The sequence below is a fragment of the Nicotiana tomentosiformis genome, chromosome 4 (genome assembly GCF_000390325.3).
Source record: "Nicotiana tomentosiformis chromosome 4, ASM39032v3, whole genome shotgun sequence".
In the NCBI taxonomy this organism is placed as follows: Eukaryota; Viridiplantae; Streptophyta; class Magnoliopsida; order Solanales; family Solanaceae; genus Nicotiana; species Nicotiana tomentosiformis.
Genome location: NC_090815.1, coordinates 52,050,485 through 52,067,112, shown reverse-complemented (window position 1 = coordinate 52,067,112; position 16,628 = coordinate 52,050,485). Strand labels below are relative to the sequence as shown.

The window sequence follows — 16,628 nt, the reverse complement described above, 5'->3', positions numbered from 1 at the left end:
TTTCGTAATAATTGTCATGGTCAAAATCAGCATTAGCAAAATCATTTCTTGCTTTAAATTTTCCTTTAATAACTTTTTATAAGACATGACGATATATTTTTGGCGTACCATATGTACGCGACTAATGACATATCCATGTAACCACACAGTAATATGCATTTTCTTTCTTTCTCTCAAACCTCCCTTAGAGGTGAGTTGTAGTATTTATCCAACCATGCATAAGCGCATTCTTATGCATAATTTTTATCACATATATATTTTCACATTCACTTTCATGAATGAGTCCGCATTTACAATGCTTATCACAAGTCATATTTTCAAGGAATGGACTATAATCATGTGAACGTGCCTCGTATTAACAGACCACATTGATACATATTTCTTTAACCTTGGAAGGATTATTTTGAGAACCCTTATTATTCTCTTTTTTATAATTACCATAATGATGACTATTATTGTTTTGATCTTTAGCACGCTCACGTTCTTTGGTCAACCATTTATTTTCATTTAGACTTATTATACACTGCTATCACATTCACTTTAAGAATGGAGCAAATCAAATGGGACAAGCTTCATGCCTTTTCATGAAAAGGCATTATTTTTCTTTAGTAATCATTATATCATCAATATGGTGCATTGGGACTCAAACCCAATGTCTTACCCATATAACGGCATGTTAAGCCATAATGAGTTGGGATCAAACCCAACTCTTATAATCACGGTGCACCGGGACTCACACCCGACGCCTTACCCTTATGGTGCAGTGAACTTGAATCCACCGTCTTACCCTCAAGCCATAGTCAATATGGACATTCTTCATTTAGTCCGCTTATTTTCCTGCAAAAATTTATTTGTATTGTCATGTAATATAAACTAGACCAAGCCAACCTCAAAATAATTTAAAATAAGAATGCATAGATTCACTCCTTGTAAGCTAGTTGAATTCAATCCCAGGAACTATTGAGATCATGAGAAAGATAATGAAGGTATTGGAGTTACAATCATAATGGTAAGATTAATGGAGAAGTATAGTGGGTGTTACTCCCTTAGTAGTTACGAACATCCACCATAATCAAGTATTTCAAAAAAATTATTTTTATGAGACTTGATTACATAAATATTTGTTACAACACCCGTACATGGAACCTAATGTCCTAAACTATGTACTCCATATAGGAGTATATATGTAGATTGTAAGTTAATGTAGTTTGGTCCGAGCGGAAGTGTATTTATATTTTCTTTCCTTACAACACAAAGTGCCGCCAGCTCTAGCCGCAATTCTAATAGTCTTTAGTTCCTCCACCCTTACACAACCCGTTAACACTGACACACTTCCACCCCATGTCAGCCACAACTCCGCCGTCGCCGTCGCCGCCGGTCGTCTCTTCACATTCCTCAAAAACCCTTGACAAATTCCATAATTCCACTTTTATCCTCTCGCGATCCTTCAAGCGTAATAAGGATTTTTCCATTCGATGTGAATTTGAGAGTAACCAAAGGTGGACGGTGGGCTGTGTCTCAGCGACTGATCCAATTCATATTATTCTGAAACCTCCTTCAATCCCAATGTCTGCAGCTGCTGCTTTGGGTTCTGCTGGTAAGAATTCGAAGAGAGTTTGCTTATTCTATTGCGATGAGATGAAAGATCTTGCTGAGCGAATTGCTTCTCAATCTGACGCCATTGAGCTCCGTAGTATCACTTGGAGGTAAGATTCGCCCAACTCCTTATTTATTTATTAATTCGACATTGTTTTTAGTAAAATTATCTTCTATACTCCTTGGTGTTGCATGACTAGGCACAAAGATTAAGAAAAAATACACTTTCCAAATTTGTGGAATAAAATAAGTTATAGACATAGTAGTCATTGAAAGTTTAAAGTTAAATTCTTTCTCAATATAGAACGATATTACTCGCTCAGTTCACTTTTACTTGTCCATTATACTAAAAATATATTTTTATTTTTACTTTTCCATTTTAGCAAATCAATCTTTTTTTCATGTTTTACCCCGTCATTAACTACTAATTCCCAAATTATTTTTCTAATACTTTTTTTATGGGTAAAATTGTAAAATACGTACTATTTTTTCTATCGACCTACCCTACCCTCCCAGGCCTCACTTGGGCTGTTGTTGTTGTTGTTGGAGTGCAAAGTCAAAAGTCAACTAAAAGCGAACAGATGGAGTATTTTTTTGGAAAGTCAAAATAGAAAAGAATATCACATAAATTGGGATAGAGTGATTAATTTTTATGAATTAGTAGAATTTAAATATATTTTAACTAATCATATTTAAGTAGTGATATGTTATTTTTCTTTAAAATTATTTACACAGTTCCATTTTATATGGCTGTATTTGATTAAGCATGGAGTTAAACATATTTTTTTACTTGTATTATAAATTGGTGATTGTGGGAAAAAAACATTGAATTTATGGATAAAAGTCAGTTTGATAAATAAAACACCATATCAAAGAATTTAAATTCTTTAAAGTTTGTGAAGGTTGTAAAGATCTTCACCACGTAGGGGTAAGGTCTGCGTAGACACTACCCTCCTCATACCCCACTTGTGGTATTAAACTGGGTAAAAGAATAATGTTATTGAACGATTTGGGATGTCCCAAGATGGAAAGTGTCATATAAATTGGGACAGAACGAGTAATTTATAACTAATTACTGAGCCTAGATGAGGTGGAAGACCGAGAAGAAATAAAAAGGAGAAATTGCCAGCTTTTATTAAGGGTTGTATACTGAACCAGAACTTTTAACTATTTAGCTAATTTTTTATTCCACTCTTTCTTTTGTGTAACATACAAATCAAACTAATGTGTTAAGTTCAATGTCACATAAAATGGGGCGAAAGAAGTACCAAATTCATTCTGGTTAATAGGTCCACAAGGGTAAACTTTGGAAATTGGAGTTTTGCCTGCTTACGATGAGATCAAAGTTCCCTTCTTGGCGCCATAGAAACATGCTTGTCAAAATAAACTAATAGTTTGATCAGATATATTTATGTTAAATAGACTTGGATAACAATTTTAAATCGAATTTAAGAAAAATGAGTGAGAGTGTAGAATTAATTTGATTTTCTGACCCCTATACTTGCTGCATTATTAAGGGAACATAACTTAATTGAGTAAGAGGACCACAAGTACTGTTTATTGTATTATTTTGCAAAGTTGATTTGGTCTAAATAAATTCAGGACTTTTGAAGATGGATTCCCAAACCTATTCATATCTAATGCTCATGGCATCCGTGGACAGCATGCAGCTTTCCTTGCTTCATTTAGTTCTCCTGGGGTGATTTTTGAGCAATTATCAGTTATTTATGCATTGCCAAAGCTCTTCGTTTCCTCATTCACACTTGTCCTTCCGTTCTTCCCAACGGGCACATCTGAGCGTATGGAGGATGAAGGTGATGTTGCCACAGCTTTTACGCTTGCCAGGATTTTGTCAAACATTCCAGTTCCTCGAGGAGGACCAACTAGTTTAGTTACCTTTGATATCCATGCCTTGCAGGTGTATACCAAAGTCATGTCTTCCTGAAAAACCTGATGTTTTTTCATGCTGGTCATTTTCTAGCTTATATGTCATTGTAATCTTAAGTTGATGCTTGTTTATGTGACTTCCTCAATTACAGGAGAGGTTCTACTTTGGAGACAATATACTACCATGCTTCGAGAGCGGGATCCCCTTGCTTCTGAATAGGCTACAACAACTCCCTGACTCTGACAATGTAAGTTTTGTTTCCTTTCCTTTTATCCTGGTATGAGGTAACATAAACAAGTTAATCATATGTTTGATATTCCGATGCTGGAAATAGCGGTGTTTCTCTTCCGAATGTTTTTGTATTCTTTGCAAAATCTGATGTTGAGGAACTCCAGTAAACTAACATGTTGATGAATCTTATAGCACATAAAGCGAAGGGATCGTGAGGATATTGAAACAAGTAAACTTCTCATCTCTTTAAGCTAAATGTTTTTATCCCTTCAGTCCAACCTCTGATGGGTAAAACTAGGTGGATGTGACTCGGTATTCTATAATAAAAATGAGTGTAATAAGAATCAAAGCATCTTTTCTGGCAGATTAGCTACGTCAAGCTTAATAGCTGTTTTTTTCCTTTTTGATAACTGTGGTGTCCGGGCCAATTTCCCCACACCTCGACTAATGCACAGGACACCTGCTAGCTCCCACTAGTACATATTCCGATTAACTTTGTCCCTCAAAACTTAGACAGATGAAAAGAAATCACTATCATTTTTCACCTCTGATGGGATTTGAATCCTGCTCTGTAGTTATTTGAGCTTGATTGTTGCTAGGACATACACTTGAAATTTGTAAAGCTTCTTAAGAGTTGTTCTAGTTTTGGTGTCCAGTTCAGAGTCCTCAAAGATTTGCTCTCAAACAGATGTACTGTTTGGTTTATGTTCTTTTCCGATGTGCTTATAAACAGAATGAATTTGTATTAGTACTGCCTTCCAATAACCAGAGGCTATAGTTATTTTTTCCAAACTCGTGCTTAGATTTAACGGTTCAGAATTCAAGCATGAACTAGTTATGAAAGATGAGTCTAGACTATGATTTTAAAATTAATGAATTCCTTTGGGTTGCTTTTCCCATTACATGAAGAAAAATAAAAAGGAAATGAATTCCTTTGGGGTGCTATTCCCATTGCATGAAGAAAAATTAAAAAGGAAATGTAACGGTCTTTTTGGTCCTAAAATTTGTAGATCACATAATGTGCTTGTGACATTGCAGGATACCGATTTTTCACCTACTACTTGTATGATTGAAATAATGGAAGTGGTCAATGGTTAAATATTTTTTCCTGCTAATAATCGACGTCCTGTTGCTTTCTGTAGATATCTCTAGCTTTTCCTGATGATGGTGCATGGAAACGTTTTCACAAGCAGCTTCAGCATTTTCCAATGGTATTCCTTCAAAACTAGTTTGTTGCTCAAAATAACTCCATCAGCATGGTGATCATACATTTATATTCATGTTTTTATGCTTGTAAACTTGCTCCTGTATGCTCTAATATGGGATTGAATTATAGTTCCCCTTTTTATTGTCTCGAATCTTCAGTTTCTTCGTCATGCACTTGTATTTTACAAATTGCAAGTAGGACTATTGACCTTTCTAAAGGCCCTCTAGTACCTATGCTCAAAGTTGTCATAACCCCCTTAAATAAGTGCAAATTGTATTTTACAAATTGCAAATAGGATTATTGACTTTTATAAATGTGCTCGAGCACCTGTGACCCAAAGATGAATGCCATAAACCGCTCCTTTTTTGTTTTTGGTAATTAGAAATTTTTTATTACCAGGGAAATATGTACAAGTATAAAACAAAACCATATAGCTTTCATACTAAAGTTGGACATATAGCCCCAACTCTAAAGACTCTTAAACTAAACAGCACCAATACTCCTAATTCAAATCTAAAGCAAACTAGCTAAGGATAAAAGTTTAGCTCCTGCAGTTGTTTGGCTAGTCTAGGACTCATACTTCCTCGACAATGAATCTCTTGAACTATTGCTCTAACAATATCATCACTGGTCCTCTTCTTCATGCGGAAAGTTCTCCCATTTCTCTCCTGCCATATGTGATAGACAGCACTAGTTAAGGCCATTCTTTACACTGCTGCTAATGGTTGTCTTCCTGATGCATATTTTGTAGCCCAGCTGATTTCTCAGTCCAACCTTGTGCATCCCTATTGATTCCTATCCAGTATAGCAGCTTTCTCCATATTGCTGTTGAGTAGCTGCACTTGAAAAATAAGTGTTCATGGTCCTCTGCTCCTCCTTCACATAATGAGCAAAATGGACTGGTTAGTACGCCCCATTTGATAAGCCTGTCTCTGGTGTATAACCTGCCCTGTAATGCTATGTATAGTATAAAGATCCACCTAGGACTACTCTGATTGTTGCACATCAGCTTCCTCCACTCAACTTCAGGAAAGTCTCCTCTAAGTATGTTATAGATGTCTCTAATGGAATAGCTTTCTGCATTCAAAATATCCTCCACTCTTATATTTGCTTCTGGTAGGTACTTTGCAGCACTTAGGTCTTTTTGAGTTAACCATGAAGCTTGCTTGGCATATGTATTCCATACTACACCTTTCTTTATGTAATATATATGCATCCACTGTATCCATAATCTATCCTTCTTCTTACATAGATTACGTAGGTGCTTTAGGACTGCTGCTTTTTTCATCTTTTTTTTTTTGAGAAAGGTAACGATTATATATATGAGAAAAATAATTACAAGATTGTGTGTCACCACAATCAGAACCAAAAGAAAAAACTGAACCCCTTAGTCTATCCTTTACAATTCTTCTAGCAGATCAAACAAAGAATGTACATCCACCCTATAGCTCTCCTTACACCAAAAATGAAACAACAAAAAACAGTTTAGCTTAATTTTCTGGTAAGAGCTTTGCTTATCTTCAAAAATTCTGGCATTTCTTTCCTTCCATATAGCCCACCATATGCAAGCAGGGATGACTTTCCACCAATTCTTATGTTGAATGTTTGCCTCTCCATTGTTCCAGCTACTAAGAAGGTTAGCAGGATTGTTTGGCATTGTCCAGGAAATTCCAGCTAGGCTTAAAAAGAAATGCCACAGTTAGCAGGATTGCTTTTTTCATCTTAGTATGTCAGTGATGTTCAGCCCTCCCGCAGACGTGGGCCAACACAACTTCTCCCAAGCCACCAATGCCTTTTTGTTGCCTTCAGATTCACACGTCCAAAGAAATCTTTTACAAATAGTTTCAAACTTCAGAATTTTCTTCTTTGGTAATGGAAATATTTGTGACCAAAAGGATTGGATGGCAATCATAACACTCTTAATCAATTGCAACCTTCCTGCATACGACATGAATTTTGCTGTCCAATGGTTCACCTTTGCAAGCATCTTGTCCGTCAGAGTTTGACATTGAGCCACCGATAATCTTTTTATACTCAGAGGCACCCCCCAGGTATCTAAAAGGTAGAGAACCTACAGAGAAACCTAGGCTTTGTGTAATCAGCTGCTGTATATCTAGTGGAACCCCTCCAAAATAGATACAACTTTTGTCTTGGTTTGCTATCAAGCCTGATGATCTGGAAAATTTTTGAAAGCTGTGAGAATGCACGGGAGAAAAATCCATTATTGATATTCTATTAAGTGTTTTACAATAGCTCTATTTGTAACTATACACAATACATATTCTACTCCTATTCCATGTGGGACTTGGGTTATTTTCATAACTATCTAACACTCCCCCTCAAGCCGGTGCATACAAATCATATGTACCGAGCTTGTTAAATATATAACTAATACGGGGACCAGTGAGGGACTTGGTAAAAATATCTGCAAGCTGATCATTCGACTTCACAAACTTTGTTGCAATATCTCTTGAGAGTATCTTTTCTCTGACGAAGTGAGAGTCAGTCTCAATGTGTTTAGTTCTCTCATGTAACACCGGATTTGATGCAATATGAAGGGCAACTTGATTATCGCACACAAGTTCTATCTGACTAATTTTACCAAATTTCAACTCCTTGAGCAATTGTTTGATCCAAACTAGCTCACATGTTGCCATAGCCATTGCTCGATATCCTGCTTCTGCACTAGATCGAGCAACTACATTCTGTTTCTTGCTCTTCCAAAACACCAAATTGCCTCCTACTAAAACACATTATCCAGGCGTAGAACGTCTATCAGAAGGTGATCCTGCCCAATCAGCATCTGCGTATCCAACGATCTACTCATGGCCTCGATCCTCAAACAATAATCCTTTGACTGGAGCTGATTTTATATATCGAAGAATGCGGACAACTGCATCCCAATGACTATCACAAGGAGAATCCATAAACTGACTTACAACACTCACAGGAAAGGAAATATCGGGTTTAGTCACTGTGAGATATTTAATTTACCAACCAGCTGCCTATATCTTGCAGGATCGCTAAGCGGCTCCCCCTGTCCTGGCAAAAGTTTAGAATTCGGATCCATCGGAGTGTCAACGGGTCTACAACCTATCATTCCTGTCTCCTCAAGAATGTCTAAGGCATACTTCCGTTGTAAGATCATAATACCTGAGCTAGACTGAGCGACCTCAATACCCAGAAAATACTTTAATCTGCCCAGATCCTTAGTCCCAAAGTGTTGAAAGAGATGTTGCTTCAATTTAGTAATACCATCCTGGTCATTGCCGGTAATAATAATATCGCTAACATAGACCACCAGATAAATACAGAGACTTAAATCAGAATGCCGATAAAACACAGAGTGATCAGCTTCTCTGCGAATCATGTCAAACTCCTGGATAACTGTGCTAAACTTACCAAACCACGCTCGAGGATACTGCTTTAGACCATAAAGTGACCGGCACAAGCGACATACAAGGCCACGAGAGTCCCCCGAGTAACAAAACCAGGTGGTTGCTCCATATAAACTTGTTCCTCAAGGTCACCGTGAAGAAAAACATTCTTAATGTCCAGCTAATAGAGAGGCTAATGGCGAACAACCATGGATAGAAAAAGGCGGATTAATGCTATTTTAGCCACGAGAGAGAAAGTATCACTGTAATCGAGCCCAAATATTTGAGTATATCATTTGGCAACAAGACGGGCCTTAAGTCGATCAAACTGGCCATCCGGACCAACTTTGACTGCATAAACCCAACGACAACCAACAGTAGATTTACCTGAAGGAAGAGGAAGATGCTCTCAAGTACCACTCGTATGTAAAGCAGACATCTCGTCAATCATAGCCTGTTGCCATCCTGGATGAGACAATGCTTTACCTATAGACTTAGGGATGGACACAGAGGACAAAGAAAATATAAAAGCATAATGGGGTGATGACAGACGATGATAACTTAAACCGACATAATGGGAATAAGGATTAAGTGTGGTATGTATACCTTTCCGAAGTGCAATCGGTGTACTAGGAAGAGACAAGTCCGCATAGGAGCAGGGTCAGGTGCAGGACGTGAATCAGCTGGGCCTGATGCTGGGCGCGGACGACGACGATAAGTCAAGAGTGGTGTTCTTGTGGCTGGGGATCTAGGAGGAGCAACAGTAGACTCCTCAACGGTTGGTATGGGTAAGACTTTTGTGGCTGAAGGTAGGGGAGGAGCTATAGTAAACTCCTCAAAGGTCGGTATAGGTAAGACCTCAGATATATCATGGTGGTCAGAAGAGGTAAAGAAAGGTTTAGACTCAAAAAATGCGTCAGCTGACATAAGGTACGTACAAAGATCATGTGAGTAACAAAGATATCCTTTATGAATACGAGAATAACCAAGGAAGACACACTTGAGAGCACGAGGAGCTAACTTATCTTTCCCAGGGTCTAAGTTATGAACGAAACAGTGCTCCCAAAAACACGAGGGGGAAGAGAGTATAAGGGTGACTGGGGAAACAATACTGAATACAAAATCTGATTCTGGATGGGAGATGAAGGCATCCGATTAATCATAAGGTGCCTATTCTTTCTCTCTGCAACCCCATTTTGCCGAGGGGTATAAGGACAAGATGTCTGATGAATAATTCCTTGAGAAGTTATAAACTGCTGAAACTGAGATGATAAATATTATAACGCATTATCACTGCGAAAAGTGCGAATAGAAACACCAAATTGATTTTGATTTCAGTACAAAAATTTTGGAATATAGAAAACAACTGAGAACGATCTTTCATTAAGAAAACCAAGTACATCTTGAATAATCATCAGTGAAACTATCAAAATAACGAAATCCAAAGATTGAACTGACTCTACTAGGACCCTATATATCAAAATGAACTAAAGAGAAAACAGACTCTGTATGACTCTCAACACTACGCGGAAAGGAAGCTCGGGTATATTTTCCAAGCTGACACGACTCACAATCTAATGTAGACAAACTAGATAAACTATGCACCATCTTCTGAAACTTGGATAAACTCGGATGTCCTAAACGTCTGTGAATTAGGTCTGGAGGATCTGTAACTAGACATGCTGTGGAGGGAATGAGTGAGTTAAGGTAGTAAAGGCCTTCTGATTCACGCCATGTGCCAATCGTCTGCCCCGTACTGCGGTCCTGCATAATAAAAGAATCATCAATAAAATATATTCCAATGGAGGGCACGAGTCAAATGACTAATAATTGCAAGACTAAAAGGACAGCCAGGGACATAAAGAACATAATCTAGAGTGACAGAAGATAAGGGATTAGCTTGTCCAACTCCTTTTGCTTTAGTTTGAAACCCATTGGCTAAAGTAGCAGTGGGAACATACTATGAATATACAATATTCGACAAAAGTGATTTGTTACCAGAGATATGATCAGAAGCGTCTGAGTCCATGACCCATGGTCCAAGAGTACTAGACTGGGAAGCACAAGCAAAAGAATTACCAGTAACAGAAGTATCAGTTTGAGCAACCGAGGCTACTTGTGGAGATGTCTGCTTGCTTGATACTGAAGGAACTCATTATATTCCCCTATAGATAAAGAAAATCACTGGTTACGTGTAGTCTCGGTCTGAGGAACATAAGCATTTTTGGGTGGTCGACCATGTAAAGAATAGCAAACTTCATGAGTGTGTCCAAGTTTATGATAATAAGAACACTTGGGTCTAGATCTTCCAAAACGACCTCCTCTTCGTCTATTCTCCATAGTTTGAGATGCCCGGTTGTCCACTATCTGGGATGCGAGAACAGAGGAGTCAAGTGTTTGTGATGAGATCACTGGGTGACTTGGTGCTGCAGCAAGGCGAAGTAATCGAGAGAATAATTCATCAACTATAAGGACAGTCGGACTAGCCAAAATCTGGTCACGTACTGAATCAAGGTCATTAGGAAGTCCAACGAGTGTAAGAACTAGAAACATATTCTGTCGTTGCTCTTGTTGCTTTTCAATACTAGCAGAAACTGGCATCAACTTGTCAAATTCTTCCATGACTGCCTGTACTTGTCCCAAGTAAGTAGACATATCCAATTCCCGTTTCTTCAAGTTTGTCTTCCGCGATATCACATCATAGAAATGAGATATGTCATTAGTGTATAAAGCACGAGCCTTTTCCCAAACTAAATGACATGCCTGGAATGGACGAAACAAAGGCATCAACTTGGAATCAATAGATCGCCACAGGATACTACATAACTAAGCATCGATCTTTTCCCACTGTGCTTTGGCCTTTTCATCTCCCTCATTAGCCTTTTTGGTTAAGCGGTCTTGAACACCTTGACCCTTGCACCACAACTCAACAGAGGAAGCCCAAGCTAAATAGTTTGAGCTTCCCATTAAGGGCTCCGAAGTAATCATGAAGCTTGAATTTGCAGAACCCGTGCTTTTAAAACCAAATACATCAATTCCCAAAGACATCGTTGGATTGGAGAGAGGTCTAGAAACAAATAATAAAAATAATCAGATGTACCTTGCTGAAACAGGGAAGAAATCATTGTTTTTGCCAGAAAATCACTATTTCTGCCGGAAAAAATTGAAAGTGATCGGAATAAAAAGAAAATATGATGGGTAGGCTGGGAATTGATGGGCGAACGGACTGTCCAAAAGAACTTTTGTCAAAAACTGGCCGGAACAGAACAGTGTCCATGTGCCGGCGCGTGTGACTGACGCATCGCCGGCATCAGAGCTTTAAGCCGCGCTAGACGGCGCGTGGTAGGGTTTCTGCCGAACTGGTTTCTTGGGGTTTGGTCGCCGGAGCTTTCCGAGTATGTTGGTGGTGTTGGTTTTAGCACAACACTCACCAACAGAGAGGTGACACCATCATATTCTGGAAAGAGTTGCCGGAAATTGATGCACATCGACTATCCGACCTTTCCGGAGTTTCTCACTGTTGCACTGATAACATGTGAGAATTAATAACTCGGAAAATTATATTATTGATGTGTATTAACTATAATACAAGTATCCCTATTTATAACAATACACAATTCCTACACTACTCTTATTCCATGTAGGACTATTCTTATTTACATAACAACTAACTAACTAACACTTGTAAAAACCCACTATCTCATCTTCTATTCCTTCTGCATTCTTATCAAGCTTCCATCTTCTTCGGTGAGCATTTTGATCTAATTCTGTGAGGCTCTCCCTTTCATGCTAGCAAAGAAAAAAGCTGTATTAGAGTCTCCCAGTTTAAGCCATTGTACTCTAAATTTTTGTTTGTAAATGCTCTCCTATATCATACTCCATTTTTCCAACTGCAATCTTATATCCTTTTCTGTTTCAAACATGTCTGCACTTGATGCAGTATTCCTCATTTGTGCTTGTATGCTTTCCAGATCTCCCCTTAGCTTCTGGACCTTTTTAGTGGTATCTACAAATTCCTTCTTGTTGAGTCCTTTTAAAGCAGCTTTCACACATTTTAAGTTCTGCCAAATGCTCCACATATCTCCTCTCCTGATGCTCCAGTATTCCTGTACTATTTTCCCAAAGTCTGGATGATCAGCTAGACAGTTATAGAATCTGAAAGGTCTCTTTCTGTTGTCCATTGTTGCTTCAACCTCTATACTTAGTGGAGAATGATCTGAGAAGTGAGGATTCATCACTTGAATCTGCATAGGAGGCATATCAATCATCCATTGTGCATTCACAATTGCTCTGAGTTGGAATCAATTGGCTTGTTTGTACACCCCTTCCCTTTGCTCTCTGCCAGACATCTTGATCAGCTCCCAGTGCATGTGATTCAACCTGCTGTGATTGAGTCACTTGTTTGCCTATGTTCTTGTCAACCTGTTTTATTGGTCCTCTTTCCCACCATTGGACTTCTGGCTTTTGGCTCCTAACCTGCCTGCATATTTTAGATGATTTTTTAATTTTTTCCTGCTGATTTTATGTTTCTGCCTTCTGCTTTTGTTTTCCATCCTATTGCTTTGTCACTTGTGTCCCTGGTACTCCTTTTGGTCTATTGTAGTTGTGTCCAACCATTAGACACTTATTACAGTATTGTGGTACCCAGTCATACTCTACCATCTCATCACATTCCTTCCCAGTTGAGTCCTGCACTCTAATGCCTCTAGGCAACTCCTTTGTAATGTCCATTTCGATGAGCACTCTGGCAAAAGAAATCCTTTTTGTACTCGTGGTGCATTCATCAGCATATATAGGGCATCCCCGTCCACTAGCAATTCTACGCAAAGCGACCCTTCCCCAACAATTCAGTGGCAAATTTGGAAAATTTACCCATAATGGAATAGTCTTTAGAACATCATAGAAAGTAAAATCAGCAGACCACGATTTCAGGATTACTGGCCTATTATTTATGGTGTGTGGCCCTGAGTAAAGTACCTCATTTTTGTCCTCCATGGTATTGAAAAGTATGACAAAATACCCCTCATTATGATAGTATACCTTTGGTTTAGCAGCGAAATTCCATTGTGAGGCTATGAATCTCTCTGTGGCACCAATTGGTGGAGATTCTCCAATTACATATGGCATAATAGCCTTTTTCCATTTCTCATTCTCAATCTTCGTTTCATCCTGTTTCAATTGTGCCTTCCTGATTCCATCCTGAATCAAAGGGGGAACAAACACTAGGTCCATTCCCCTTGCCGCCATCCTGTTACCAGAGAACAATTTTGCCCATGTTTTCTCTCCGTTCCCATTGATCGGTTCTACCTTTTTCTGAGGTACTGGAATGGCATCACGTTGTTCCTTCTCCCACTGCTCTTCATTTACAACTATTTTGCTTGCGCTGGATTTAGCCTCTTGAGTGAAAGCTCCACGCATCTCCTGATCCTCACCGTTTGAAATAACCATTCTCGCTGCAGTAAGCTCTTTCTGGGCTTACTACTCCAGTCGTCATACCAGCTGACTTAGGTGTTGAATTCAGTGTACTGGTACTTGGGTTTCCTGAATTGAGTGGTGAATTAAACTCTGGAGCACTTACTCCTCCAGGGTTGGGGGTTATCGAGGCTTTCTCCTTTTCACAAATTAGGGTACCCTTCCCATTCCCCCACTCCTTAAATAAGTACGTAGTGACTAACATTGTAAAATGATCCCTCCCTGCCCCTTACCTACCAAACAAATAATAGATAAAGAGGGAAAATACCAGCCCTAGCTGATTTGGGATTTAATGCATGATTGATGATTCATTGATGTTTTATCTTTGGGGAGGGGGTAGGGAAGAGGGGAGTGGATCCCGCTATGTTATGAGCTTCTTAAAATGTGCAGTATGTGAGCTTACGAAGTTTGCGCGCATGTCTGTATTTGCATTGACCGCTACCGTATGCTATTCAGGGTGTTAGTTTTCTGGATTTAGCAGGCTGTGCATATCATCATCTACTTGTTCTGGTTGAATATAGTTTATTCCTTAAGAAATTGTTGGGTCCTTCAATAATCAAGCTGCTGGAATTTTTATCATCTTACTGAAAGACTACATCTTTGCTTTTCAATTTGCCTTACATCTGGAACCACGTTCGCCCTGCTCATTTATATATGGCCTGTTGTGGTTGATTATCAGATTGTCTGTGCTAAAGTTAGGGAAGGTGATCAACGAATTGTACGGATTAAGGAGGGAGATCCTGATGGACGTCATGTGGTGATAGTGGATGATCTTGTACAATCAGGTGGCACCCTAACAGAATGCCAGGTGAGAAAGCTAATGGTGCTGACTGCTTGTTACATCTGAACAAATTTACTTCCCCTCACATTAGGCTAGAGCCCTCATATTTAGCTATACGTTTATGACCTGGTCGGTTAAAAAAAGAAAGGAAATAAAAACATTCCTATCTAGAGTCTAATGCTCCTCTATATTTGGTTCTGATACTTTTGTAACTCATTTCCATTCTGGCTAATCCAAGTTACTTGGCAGAAACTAGTGAAGCAGAAGCTATTTATGTACGGTCTTTTGTTTTGATGTAGTCTCTGATAAGTGAAAAGTTGGCCTCATTTAGGTAAGTAATGAAATCCTAGCATTTAAAAGGTAGAACTGAAACAAAGTGCAGAAAGTACCATTCTTGGGTCCATGAATTCAAGGTACTGCTTTATAGTTGTTAGTTCTGTATGCTCTAAAACTGGAGAAACTTATTTAGATTTCTTTTTTTTCCATGTTGAAGGGTTGTATTCTCAATGAGAAGATTATGAAATGTGGAGAGGGTCATAGTAGCATATGTATCTTCTTAACAAACCTGTTATTAGTATGCACATTTTTTAAAATACTTAGATGCAGAGTAGAAGTATAAAATATTTGACCATGCTGTATAGAGTTGACATTCTTGAAAATTGATATATACTTTTTCTCTTTTGTTATTTCAAGTAGAAAACTATTCTCTGCCTTTTTGCAGAAAGTGTTGGCTAGACATGGAGCTCAAAAAATAAGTGCTTATGTGACCCACGGAATTTTTCCAAACAGATCATGGCAGCGGTTTAACCACGACAAAGGAGGTAGGCATGTGTTCTCAGGTTCTTATATTAGTAGCAATAATTTCCTTCTATAAGATTGGTTCTGCCAAAATGTCAAAGCCCTTAAAATCTTTGCAGAAGGCTCGAGTGTGTGGCATCACGTTTGAGATCTCTTCTGATTTATTAGACTTTTATATATCCTTATCGGGAAAAAATCATGTATCTTTTAACAGGTTTTTCCCTAAATAATGCTAAATTACCATGCTTTAATGTGCTTTTCGAAATCTTCCTCTACTATTCTTTTGACCGAGTGGTGGTCTTTTCTGCCTCTATCCATTTCATGAAAAATTCCTTGAATAGTTGTTTCATCTTTCCTTGAGCCGAGGGTCTATCGGAAACCGCCTCTCTACCTTCACAAGGTAGGGATAAGGTCTGCGTACACACTACCCTCCCCATACGCCACTTGTGGGAATATAATGGGTTTGTTGTTGTTCTTGGTGTTAGACTGGAAAAATTATGTACTAATAAAATTTGGCAACTGAAAGTAGATATTATTCAGCAATACAACACATTCAGGCACCAAGTGTGTTTGCAGCATGATCTTTGAAATTTCGTCCGTATTTAGCAAATTAATATTAAAATTTGTTAGCATATCTAAAAGTTTTTAAATTCTCAATGAAATGCACAACCGCACTCTGAATGTCTGTCTTGAGTTTTGGTCTATCCTCTTGATTTTTCTCATCCCTATTTACCTTCTAACTTTTTCAGGTAGTCCGGAGAATGGGATGACCTACTTCTGGATCACAGATTCATGCCCTCGAACAGTGAAGGAGGTGAAAGACAGAAAGCCATTTGAGGTTCTGAGCCTCGCCGCTCCCATAGCAGCTGCACTTCAGATTTAATTGCAGATCCTCCTAAGCTGTTATTTCATTCTTTATATTCACCTTTGATTCAAGACAAGTATAGAGAAAGCAAGGAGAAGCGAGCTCTTCCAGGCAGCACTACCGCAATAACTGGTGCTACTCAAGTGATTAGATAGAACTTTCTTAGTTAATCTACTTCTCAAAAAGATATACACTTCGATTGTAGCATAACTAAGATGTTTCTACTCTTTCAAACTTCTTCACGGAGATGATGAATGTACCTCGAGAAATGGATCTTTTCTTTCTCATAAAATTGCTTTCTTGCATGATATGCAGTTCTTATTTCTAGCCGTTGTGACTTTCGAATTAGGAAGAAAGTCCAGTCATGCAACAATTTTGTCAGTGGATCATTTGTTGGCATCATGCATGTGCTT

General features: G+C 38.5%; 1 protein-coding gene across 1 annotated transcript; it reads left to right on the top strand.

Moving 5' to 3' along the window:
- Nucleotides 1-1,205: 1,205 nt before the first annotated feature.
- Nucleotides 1,206-16,523, top strand: LOC104099114 (ribose-phosphate pyrophosphokinase 4-like). Its single transcript, XM_009606016.4, has 7 exons — nucleotides 1,206-1,706; nucleotides 3,199-3,514; nucleotides 3,636-3,731; nucleotides 4,858-4,926; nucleotides 14,451-14,579; nucleotides 15,274-15,373; nucleotides 16,100-16,523. Exons 1-7 carry the CDS (start codon nucleotides 1,342-1,344, stop codon nucleotides 16,231-16,233), a joined length of 1,209 nt encoding a protein of 402 aa, XP_009604311.1. The 5' UTR covers nucleotides 1,206-1,341; the 3' UTR covers nucleotides 16,234-16,523.
- Nucleotides 16,524-16,628: the final 105 nt, after the last annotated feature.